The 13,070-nt window shown below is 43.9% G+C and overlaps 1 protein-coding gene across 2 annotated transcripts in view; it reads right to left on the reverse strand.

The window, feature by feature from the left end:
* Window positions 1-12,425, reverse strand: part of nav1a (neuron navigator 1a) — a 146,940-nt gene extending 134,515 nt beyond the window's left edge. For both annotated transcript variants that reach the window (XM_080734307.1, XM_080734306.1), the window contains exon 1: window positions 12,316-12,425. In XM_080734307.1, the coding sequence (XP_080590433.1) occupies window positions 12,316-12,418 (103 nt within the window). In that variant the 5' untranslated portion in view covers window positions 12,419-12,425. The remainder of the gene's footprint in view (window positions 1-12,315) is intronic.
* Between the last annotated feature and the right edge of the window lie 645 nt (window positions 12,426-13,070).

Here is a 13,070-nt window from a genome sequence, read left to right on the forward strand (position 1 = left end):
CAGAAGAGAGCCAGGAGGGCTGCATAACAGAGGAAGCCTGTAAGTAAGACAGAGGGAGGATATCCTGCCTGGCTGCTCCAACCGCCGCTATACTGTTAGCCTGCGTCCGCTAGCACACACACACACACACACACACACACACACACACACACACACACACACACACACACACACACACACACACACACACACACACACACACACACACACACACACACACACAAATGGGGGGGGAAGACACTTAAATCTCGACACCCACTTGTGCTGCGGCTGGACCAAAGACAATGACATGACTACTAGAGGTCAGATCGTAACACTCAGACCGTAATAGTGACACATATATAGGCCTGAATTCCCTGTCTTGGTTGAGTCAAATGGGTGTCTGTGTATGCGTGTTGGAAGCAGTGTGAGTGAGTAGAGTTGCAACTACGGAATATTATCTTAGTGGATTATTCTATAGATCAACTATGATTATTCATCATTTAGGCCTGACCTAAGTTTTCTGAAAAATGTCAAATATTATTCAAAAATTATAAAAACAAATATCCTGCTACATACTGTACATGTGTTCCCGGACTGAATGGGTTAAGCTCCGTTTTATACTCCGTATACACGATGTGACGCTACCTCTGATGTATTTGCTACTTTTACTATTTCGTCCCCCTAAATGATTATTTTATTCAATTCAATTACATTATCTTTCATAATAAATGAATGAATGAGAGAGAGAGTGAGAGAGAAATGCAGCCTCCATGGATGGCCTGACCTAGGCTGATGTGTGGACTATGAGTCAGTAGCCGGAGCATTGAGGCGATGTCTCTATACTAAATGTTATCCATGACAATAACATGAGTGACTCACACGCTCTGACTACAACTTCCGGAGGCCTAACTTGTTAAACCTACAAAAACACCATTCTCTCCCAGGGAAGAGAGTCATACTTAAGTTATGACTGCACATACTTATGATTCACTCACACGCACGCACGCACACATGGCCTCTAAACTCAGTGCTTTCAAATGAAAAACTACAACAGCAGTTAATTTATAGTAATACAAACACACATGCGTGTGTCTCTCTGTGTGTGTGTGTGTGTGTGTGTGTGGGGGGGGGGGGGGAATTGCTCTTTACAGACACTCCCTTAGGGCCCGTTCACAATGAGCCGAACCCGGGGCCGAGGATCCCCGACAAGATTTCGGGAGGACCCCCCGGGAAAATCGTTTGGTCGGCCCCGGAATCGGTCTTGGGCTTGAACAGTACCCCGACACGATCGGATTATGTTAATTAGCTTTTTTATGACCTCGGGACTCGTCGGGAGCACTCACGATAATATCAAAAAAGCTTGATATTGTCGGGTCATCGGGTAGGAATCCTTTACAGTTATTGTCGTCTGAATGAGCTCACGGGATTGCTTCAGATTATATGAAGCCAGCTCCTCCCTTTTTAGGCTGCGCAGAGTGTAGGCTATTGGTCACCTCACAATAGAACAGCCTACACTTTTATTATTATTATTAGCCTACTTACTTTTTACTTTAGCCTACTCTCTCCCTAAAATGTTGTAATCACTTGTTCAAAAACGTTATAGCCTATAGCGTTCTTTTTTCTTCTTCTGCGCAGTCATTTGGCGACAAGGCAGTGCATTCTATCGCCTCACGAAAGCCTTTCCCCATATAGGCTATATATAATATATTTTTTATATTTATAAAAGATAATATTAATCACCATTTGAAACGCCTGTTTCAAATAAGCGCACGGTTCAAGCGCCTGGGCCGTTATTTCTTATTTGCAATTAATATTATCCTTATTATGTTTTATATAAGAGCCCGGGCTATTATTTGTTTGGTTGTTTGGTATTATTATTTGCTATTTATTCAACTTAACTGGTCATTTATGTTGCATGGCAGTGGTGCGCTGAAAACAGCAAATCTACAAGCTCACAGCCCTGTGGACAGACACTTCTAAAAATGTATATGCTGCCCAGCCCAGCCCAGTCAGACGTGCGTCGGGGAACAGATTGCCAAAGGACTCCAAAAAAAAGAGAGAGGAGTCTGCTGCTCTCTGCCACTGCTGGATCAGAATAACTCATTACCTGTTGCTGCCTCTTTTTATCCAGTCCGCATTTTGAAGAAGTAATCCATTATTTTGAGGTGCAAGGGGAATGTAGAAGGCTCAATACTATAATGGTTTAATGTCAGGAATGGATAGTGGAGTGGTCATGTCAGCGAGTCAGAACACCGCAGCTGCAGGACTTCTGCGCTAATTGGGTCGTTGGCTCGTTGACTACAGACCTAGATGTGTGTGTGTGTGTGTGTGTGTGTGTGTGTGTGTGTGTGTGTGTGTGTGTGTGTGTGTGTGTGTCTGTGTCTGTGTGTCTGTGTGTGTGTGTGTGGAAAGGGAGAGGACGCGTCGTTCATGTTCAAGTTCAAACTCTCACGCAACATGTCGCTTTGATGTCATGCAGAATGTAATGCGCAATTTCCTATTGATCAGATACACACCTGAAAGTATTCACGCTGATTAACAGTTAATTTGAGCAGTGATGGTAAAAGTAGGCCTAATCAGTGAGAATGCTTTCAGGTGAGCCTTTCTCCGTGCTCAAAGGCCAAGTAAAAAAAAAAAAGAGAGAGAGATTAATAAACTTGAACTCTGTCGGTCCACCGCCTCATCCAAGCCTTCAACCAACTGTCCAAAAAGGAAAATGGACATGTATGGTTCATTTAGTTCCATTACACTGTCAGGGTATTGCATATCACCTAAAACCGGATTAATTCTTCAAAATGTGGACTACATCACATCACAGATGCAGCACTCAAGGTAATTAAATGTCAGACCAAACCTCACCGTTGTGACTCCGACCAAGCCAAATATATTAGCCTATCTTATATAAATATAATAACGATATTATATATCCCCACGTGTGGGGAAAGGCTTTTTTGAGAGGTGATAGAATAGGGTGGTAGAATAGGGTGGTTGGGCCCATTAAATATAAAAAAAAAACTCTTTAAGAGGCTGCGCAAACAAAGAAAAGGAAAAAAAAGCAAAGGGGCAAATACACGTTATAGCCTTTGATTGATTGATTGAAGGCTTTATTAGAAGTTTGCATAGGAAAATGTACAGATTCATGACGGTACAGTTCACTGGTACAAGGTCTACTAAAAGGAGATCCATGAAAAGACTAAGCTTATTTCAACAGGAAACCATTAAAGTATCTCATATAACATTGAATGACAGACAAATAGAACACAGTACTATGCAGTAGATATGTAAAGAAAAAAAGAAAACAGTAGGTCTATACAATCAGTAAGTACAGTATATACAATATATACAAGGAAGGGGCAGGTAACAGTAAGTCTAAACAATCAGTATGTACAGTATATACAAGGAAGGGGCAGGGAGGGTAGGGTTGGGCTAGGTTTTTACCAGTTGTGAACGGCTGCTGCCTGTAAGTGATTTTTTAGGGCAATTTTAAAGGATGCTAGTGATCCACACTCCTTTATGGCCTTCGGTAAGGCATTCCACATTTTTGTGGTGTAGCAGAAGAACGAGTTCGACCCTTTCTTTGAGTTGACTCTGGGTTGAACGTGATCTGTGGCACTGCCTCTGGTGTTGTAATTATGGACATCCTTAACGTTTATAAAGTATTTTGACAGGTACTTGGGTATCATAGTGGTGTAGTGTATCTTGTACACCAGGCCCATTGCAAGTTGCTGTACTGTCATCTACTCTGAGCCACCCCACTCTTAACTGGTGAGTAGCGGTGAGGTGAGTCTGATTGGGAAGGTTAAGCAGGACCCTAATTAGTTTATTTTGGGCTGTTTGGAGTTTAGTTTTTAGGGCTTGTGGGGCGTCACGATACCATACGTGGACTCCATAGTCAAAGAGGGGCTGGATTATTGCACCAGCTATGGTCTTCAGTGTGTTGAAGTTGACCATTGGGGCGATCCTCTGTAGGAAACGAGTTCGTTGGTTGATTTTTTGTATTACTTTTGAAGTCATCTTTTCGCTGGAAAGATTAGCTTCAAGGATACATCCTAAGTAGGAGATTTCGTTTTTTCGTGTTATGACCTTGTCACCCACTTTGATTGTGAAGTTCTCTACCTTTTTGAGGTTATGATTTGATCCAAAGAGGATGGACTCGGTTTTGCCCAGGTGAATTGATAATTTGTTGTCGTTAAGCCATGTGCAGATCTTACTCAGTTCAGAGTTAAGTGTCTTTTCAACCTGCAAGTGGTCCTTGCCCGAGACTAGGAGAGCCGAGTCATCCGCGAACAGGAACAGGTTGCAGTCGCAAGCAGATGCCATGTCGTTCACGTATATTAGGAACAACAGAGGTCCCAGTATGCTACCTTGGGGAACTCCACAGCTTACTGGGAGGGGGGGGGACAGGGTACCGTTAATCTCCACCACCTGTTCCCTCCCCACCAGGTAAGATTGCATCCAGCTCACTGCTGCGCTGTCAAGACCGATGGCTTTTAGTTTCTCAATCAGAATAGCATGATCCACGGTGTCAAATGCCTTCTGGAGGTCCATCATGACCATGCCACTATACTTGCCGCAGATCCTACACAGTAGGTCTATATGTAGGCTGGTAACGTGTCCGTTGGCTTCACGCTGGTCGCAACGACTTCACTTTTAGCGTTTCTTGGTTATAGACCTATTCATTCTTTATTTTTTATTCTATTGGTCGGCAATGTGCGAGCCCATGGCACCATCCGCGACCCCACGTTGGGTCGGGACACATAGTTTGAGAACCGCTGCCACTTTCTCAATCCGTGGAGGCTGGAGCCTTGTTTCTTTATTCAATCAACTGCCAGAAAAAATAAAAGTGAGTGAAGAAAGAGAGAGAGAGAAAAACACTCTTGATTTTATCCCTCTTGAGGGGGCGGAATTTTCATCTAGTCGCGTCTCTCATGGCACCACCCCCCCCGAGATCGTGGGTGGCTAGAATCGCGAGACGTCGGTCTCATTTGTAATGGTCTGAGATATTTCACTTGGCACAGCGGGATATACCGGGCCCGATCGCAAGACAGAGGATCGCTGTCGTTTGAAATGAACACCGATAAACCCCCGGGCACGACATCTGATCCTACCCAACATCGCGTTTAGTGTGTGAGGCTCTTTAGAGATGCCTCAGTGTGTTGACATTCTCAGCACACCTCCCAGGGGTATCCCACAATGCCGCGGTGCAGAGGCTGGTTGCCTGGTTACCGCGTGGTATGGGTGCAGACGAGTTCATTAACAGTGTGAATGTTTGTGTGTGTTGTGTTGTCTTGTTGTGCATTATGTGTAGGTGTGTTTGTGTGAGTGAGTGTGTATTTATGTGAGATTGTGTAGGTAGAGAGGAATTCGCAGCATTTGCAATGAGAATTTAAAAAGAAAATACAGTAATGATCTCGCCCTCTCTCAGAAAATATCTGGCACAGAGAAAGTGTTTGGATGTTTCTATGTAGGCTATGTGTGTATGTATGGCCAGGGAATGCATATGTGGGTGCATGTGCGTGTGTGTGTGTGTGTGTGTGTGTGTGTGTGTGTGTGTGTGTGTGTGTGTGTGTGTGTGTGTGCGCGCGCGAGCGAGCGTGTGTACATTGTGAAGACATCCTGGAATGCATGCATTAAATATCTATGGACTGTGTGCACTTATATGTCGGACGGCTCAATTCTTCATGGGTTATTCATTTCACCGTTGGATATTTTTGAGACAGATGTTTGTGGAGCGTGTGTGTGTGTGTGTGTGTGTGTGTGTGTGTGTGTGTGTGTGTGTGTGTGTGTGTGTGCATGCATGCTTGCGTGGGTCTGACAGCATCACACATGCCTGGTCCTATTTTCAGGTTCCCTGAGTTGGGAGTTCAGGGGGTCAAAGAAGACCCTAACCCTAACCTCTACTGTTACAGTATGTACCCAACCCCTCCTCACGACCCCAGGATCGCAGAGGATTACTGGAGCAAGACTGTCCTAGTGGCCAAATCTTGTATTGCAATAAAGCAACAAAGCATCCGTGCTCTAGTTTTTGTACAACTATATCCTCCTCAGTCCCTTCATTGAATGTCTGCAGCCCTTACAGAGGATCTCTCACACTGTTCCTTAGGGCTGTGAACGGAAGGAGAAGAAGAAGGAGAAGAAGAGGAAGAAGAAGAAGAAGAAGAGGAAGAAGAGGAAGAAAGAGTAGGCGGAGGAGGAGGATCTGTTTCACTGCATTGTAATATCAGCCCTTGATGGTTCAGTGCGCAAAAAGTCTTGGGTGGGGGTTTGTGTGTGTGTTTTTGGTAATAGCTAACTATCTGTGAGGCTTTGAGAGCTTAGATCGGCTATTTTTGAAGACAGAAACAAATGTTTTTAGGGGGGTCTTTATGGGGTTTTCATATGTTGGTCCGCGGCGAAATACAAATCAATTTGGGCATCCTTGGCATGAAAAATATGTGTTCTAAACTGAATCCTGTCCAACGCCAAGTCTCTCTGATTAGATCGACCAGAAGATTATATTGAGCAGACTTAAGAGTGTCCAGTGCTGGGGGGGGGGGGGGGTTATCAAAATTATATTCACCACTATTAACAGGATGGTTGATTTCAAATGTATCAATTACACACCGATTTCATACCTTGAATAGTTGGAGGTTAGACCACAGCTTGCCTTACATGTGACGGAAGCTCAAATGGATTTGTGCATCTGCGTGAAACTGTGTATTCTAAATTATCAGGCAACTGCTTTTTGTTTTTGCATCTTTGTGAGCAGAGCTCACACTAATATCATAACATACTGCAGTGTGTGTGTGTGTGTGTGTGTGTGTGTGTGTGTGTGTGTGTGTGTGTGTGTGTGTGTGTGTGTGTGTGTGTGTGTGTGTGTGTGTCATCTGACGTACATTGAGTGCATCCATAGGGAGTATCGGCCTATACTCTCAACTGCAGATGAAAGATGATCCCCAAATCCAATCACACCCATCTTTCAAACAACATCTGTGTACTGTCAACCGTGCACGACACGTGCGTGCACGTAAGTGTGTGTGTGTGTGCGTGCGTGTCTCTCCAGAGAGCATGCGGGTCAGGAGGTCTGTGGTCTAATTGAAAGAACACATGGTGCCCCTGCAGTCAAGTTGAATGTTCAGGTCTTCATCAGGAGGCTCAGAGACGGGGAGAGAGTTGATTATGATAAATGCCACCATTCAGCCTTTATGAATATAAAACATGTGGAGACCATTTAATCTGGGCCCTTGATGGCTTTGTTATCCCAGTCACTCCAGAAAGAGACCATAACCAAATCACAAACATAATTTCGTTATTTAACTCTTCCTCTGCATTGTTGCAGTCACATTAGTGGCATTTGGGAGGGGGGGACATACGGGGGCTTTAAGATTATATCTAGTGATGGGATGATACGCGATATTATCGTTTATCGGGATAAAAAACACTAATCGTATCTTGGAGATTTAATTTATCGTGATATCGTCCTCTGTCATGCACTGGGACCAGTTCACCTTTTATTTGCAGAGCTGCATATCCGGTACCACATAAACCCTCTATAATTGGTAAAAGGTACTTAAAATATACGTACTTGATACAGTTTCTTTTCACTCTCTATCAAATGTCTTTGCCAAAAAATAGCAGATCTACAGGCTCACAACGCGTCGCATCGCAAATGTTCCGCCCCAAGATAATGGATTTTGATTATCACGATAATATCGTAAATCGCTTTTTCTTTCTTTCTTTTTTTTAAAGATTTGTTTTTGGGCTTTTTATGCCTTTATTTGATAGGATAGTAGACTGACATAACCTGACTGTGCCAGATGGTGGCAGCAGTGCGTATGCCTGGCTGCATACCGCTCTGCTTACCATCATCTGGGATTGCTCGGGCAGACCTGATGTAAGGGGCGGGCCATTTTTTCAAATTCTTTAGCAGGTGATTGGATGGGGCCGTCTCTCTATCACAGTCTGGGAGTGCCAACTCCAACCACTCACATTGGCCTGTCTGCATGACGTTACACCCAGACGGGTTTCCACGTGGTCTGCAATCAGACTCTATTGGCTGAGAGCGGCTCAGAGCCCGCCCGTAGGGACTTTACGAGTGTTATCAACTCTCCCCGAGCAATCTCAGATGGTAAAGTAGGGCGGTACGCACAACTGCCACCATCTGGTGCAGTCAGGTTAAGACTGACAGGAAATGGGGAGTAAGATGGGGAATGACATGTGGCAAAGGTCGTCCGGATCGGGAATCGAACCGGCGACGCCAGCAGGAATCATAGCCTAGTATGTGGTATACGCCTTGACCACTAGGCCAGCGGGCGCCCAAATTGCTTTTTCTTTTGTCACAATAATCGTGATATGAAATTTTCATATCGTCCCATCCCTAGTGGAGACCATTTGATCTGGGCCCTTGATGGCTTTGTTATCCCAGTCACTCCAGGAAGAAACCATAACCAAATCACAAACATAATTTAGTTATTTAACTCTTCTTCTGCATTGTTGCAGTCACATTAGTGGCATTTGGGAGGGGGGCATACGGGGGCTGATATGTTTAAAATAAGATCATATCAACCTTCGGTGACACTTTTCTTTTCATCTTCGGCTAAATCCATCACCGTCCCTTTTCCGGGCCGGGTCTCCGTTCAACTAAACCCAGTGACCCTCCCGTGTTCACATTTCCCCCCCCCTGCATCTCGCCACCTCTCCCCTCCCCCCTCCCCCACCAAGCTAGCGCTTCCTGCCTGCCTCCCTTCCTCCCCGTTATGTGAATTACAGTTATTACAGCGCCAGCCCACCCTCCGCGTAAGAAGCTAGCTCATAAGAGGGACCCACGCTAAGAGACACTTCAGCTCTGTTCCTCAACGCCTGCTATAGGGACCAATTAACAAGGACCACAACCGCAGGCCCGGCTGAGCCTACGCCGCCTTCAAAGGGGAGCTGTTTTTTTTTTTTGGTCCCTACCATGAGCTCCAACAACCCGTCCCGTCCCCCCAAGCATGGCCAGCTGGGTGACACCTCCGCATCGCATGGAAACTATACTAGACCGCTCTATTCTAGTGACTGGTCCAATAAAGTGATGGGAAGGTCCAGAATAAACACGGGGGGGAATAGAGAGACAATTACGAGGCTAACACGTGTACATGTGTGCATGGGCGAGGTTACATGGGTTTGTGCACAGTCTGCACACAAACACATGCACGCACGGACACACGATTGCATGCACACACACAGACTAACTAACACTGACTAACACTACATTAACAAAACAGCAGTTGATTGTAGATATGACATTTTTTATAATGTTGGTAAATCTTGACGAATCTTGTCTTAAACATACAATTAGAACAGAACAGAATGTAATGATAATATAAAAAATCATGAATTAAGTCATCCATATATCAGGGATGCACCGATACAGGTTTTTTCAATTTCGATCCGATCTGATCTAAAACATTTGGTTATGGGACAACACTTACAATTGTGTGATTATATTGCATATTTATAAGCCAGAGACTTTTATTATTTTTTTTTATCTGTGACTTGGATCGGTGACGTTGTGTCCGATATCCCAATAGGACTTAATCAAGTCGGTAACGCTTTACTTTACAGTACGGTAATTACCAGTTAATTACTAGGTAATTACCAGGTAACTATTAGGTAATAGTAATATTTACCAGGTAATTACATGGTAACTACCATGTATTTTACCTAGTAATTACCTGGTAAACACCTGCTATGTTCCTGAAAACTACCAGGTAATTACCAGGTAATATTAAGTATTTGCCTGGTAATTACATGTTACATACTCATAATTACCTGGTAATTACCTTGAAGTATCCAGGAAAATACCTGGTAACTACCAGGTAATAACCCTAGTAATTATTACTTAACATGTAATTACCAGGCAAATACTTAACACAATAACTGCCGGGCGCCGCTAGGTGCCGCTAGAGTGCCAGCCATTCTCCCGTAGGCATTCACTATCACATCCGGGTCGCCAGCCTGAACTGGCTTGGCTTTTCACTCGAATGAGTGCTATGCTAGCGAGCCGGAGGAAGTTAGCTATCAGTTAGCAATCGACTATATAATTTTTTAGAAGAGCGATCTAAAGTTATTCAGCCGCCAAAATAACTTGTCTGCTGGCCTCGGAACACAATCCGGAGAAAATCCGCTGTAAAGATGTGTTTTTCTATTGGAGTGGGCGGCGTGGCGTGGCCTTTTCTTCCCATTACGGGCCGTGTAAACAGAATCGCGGCCTTGTGCTAGGATGCTAAATTAGACCGGAGGCCTCCGATTATTTAATTCATTTTACTAAATGAACCGAAAAATGTCGGTTCTTGTAATCCTTAATACGTCTTGCTGAAACAGCGTTTTTTTGGGGGGGCTCTAAACTTTTTTCTAAACCATTTTCAATGGAATAAATCATCGGGACAAGTAGAATGGCTCGTTGGGAAGCGGTGGAGGAGCCAGGACCACCCACGTCGCTACTAGCAGCTCAGGGTAAGCGAAATAGATTAAAAAATTAGTATTGGAATGGAAAAAAGAACCGATATTATTCGGTTTTCGCACAGAAAGAGTTAATATTACCTGGTAATTACCTGGTAGTTTTCTGGAACATAGCAGGTGTTTACCAGGTAATTACTAGGTAAAATAAATAAGTAAATAGGTAATTACCTAGTAATTAAGTACCTGGTAATTACTGTACTGTAAAGTAAAGCGTTACCATTAAGTCATATCGGGACCCGATACCGATAAGATATTGGCGCATCCCTAATCAATATGCGATCGTATGCGATCTTAGCATTTATTTGACATGGTACTATAACCTAGTGATATCTCTCAATGTGCTTTAGCATCACGGTCAAATGGTCATATCGTACAGTACAGTACAGTACAGCACAGTAAAGGTGCCTCTAGGGGGCGTGCGGGTTGACACTAAGAGCTGATCTCCCTCATCAAACAGAATGATCCATAAAGCCACCAATGAAGCTATATCCCTGTATGTATGCCATCCACATAATAGTCCATAGCAGTGAACAGTGTGGGATGTGTGACTAAACGTGTGGGATAGGATCACACCACTAGTCTACAGGCATGTGGGGAGTGGGTTATGGGTCTCAGATCACTGAAGTTTGTCACGATGATGGGAGGAAGAAGAATGAAGGAATTCTTACCACCACCAACACAGAGTCACACATGCATGCACAAATGCACAAGCATGCACACGCACGCACAGCACATACACATGCACTCACGCACACAGTCACACAATTTAGGCCAAGTGCCTCCACGCACAGCACTGAATGGGAGCGTGACGAGCACACACTTGGACAGAGAGTGGCCTTGCTTTTAGACGGTGGCTGACTCCATTGAACGAGGAGGCCACGGCCAGCTAGCCAGCCAGCGGCTGCCATGTCTTGTCTCATGCCATCTATTGAACATTGGAGCAGGGAATGAATGGCTCATGCTGGAAGTGTGCCCCGTACCTGCCACTATAGGCCTCTCTATGGCTCCATGAGCCTCACACGCTATCTGAACGGACACAACTAGACTACTACAGCTAATAATACCACTGGGACTACCCCAGAGAGAGAGAGACACTTAATCACTTAAACCAGGGAGGGGTCTTCAACAGGGGGTCCGGGACCCCTGGGGGGTCCTCAGAGTTACAGGGGGTCCTCCAAATCTTTGTGTAATAGAAACTTTTTTTTCTCCTTTTTTATATCAACCACTAGAATCCTAGCGTCCATATCCTGAGAACTTTAGCCAAAAATAGCAGATCTACAAGCTCACATGAGCAGGCCGTGTTTTTTCCATTACCTTTTTCATTTATTTTTAATAATTCTTTGGGAAAATTTGAAAAATGTAATACAAAACAAAAATTGTAAAAATAAATGAAAAAGGTTATGGAAAAAACACGGCCTGCTCACGTATTAGGAGGGTAGTATGAGTAACCAGAAAAAAATAATGGGTGTTTTTAATGAATCTATCATGGTTAAAATGAAGTTTGAAGTTACAATGGGTGTGTATGTGGAGAGGCCCTGAGCCTGGGGAGGCAGACCCATGCCAGGCAGAGTTATTTTGAAAGTGGAATATCCCTTTAACAACTTTATCCATGAATCTTTCGCTGGCTATAAAAAAAAAATAGCAGACATACTAGCTCAAGCAAGCTTGTACATTTTGAGCATTTCTGAAAAATCTTGAAAGCGTTTGAATAATTTGTTTGTATTGATTTTTTACACAAATTTTCTCTTCTGGGGGTCCCAGGCACATCTGCCAAATACGTATAGAAATTACATATGTACTCGACATGAAACGAGTGCGCGCACGTGCGTGTGTGCATGTGTGTGTGTGTCTAACCTGACGTCAGGTCGTCACAGCAGACCTCTATGGACCCAGATGAACAGTCACTGAGCTCCTCCACTGAGACATCACTGTCCTGAACCTGGAGCCTGTCCACCATGACACCCACACTGCTGTCACATGACCTACACACACACACACACACACACACACACACACACACACACACACACACACACACACACACACACACACACACACACACACACACACACACACACACACACACACACACACACACACACACACACACACACACACACACACACACACACACACACACACACACACACAGGTTTGTAATCACTTGTGAGGAAGTCAGAACTTTAAGACAACAATCCAAAATAGTTGGAAAACTAGACGGGGAAATAGCAGATCTACAAGCTCACAATGCTTTGCAGTGCTAAACCTAAACCCAACCTGAATCTTTTCCCAATCGTAATCATAACATTTGCATTTAATAGTGCAGCACAAAATCACACAAAATTAAATGACAAAGGGAACATAAAAAGGGAACACAAAAATGTGCTTAAAAAAAGGGTAATAAAGTTTAACCTGAAAACAACCATTTCTCTTGAGAGACAAGAACAATGGTCCTCACAATATCTATTTCTCACATTCTACTATACTTGTGGGGACATCTGGGTAGTAATACACACTTATATGTTATCAACTCAATACACTGGGCAAGGCAAGTTTAATTGTTTTACATATGGACATAAAAGGCATTTAAGAGCATAATAAAATATAGA

This window comes from Nannobrachium achirus (assembly GCF_963921795.1).
Source record: "Nannobrachium achirus genome assembly, chromosome: 9".
Taxonomy (NCBI): domain Eukaryota; kingdom Metazoa; phylum Chordata; class Actinopteri; order Myctophiformes; family Myctophidae; genus Nannobrachium; species Nannobrachium achirus.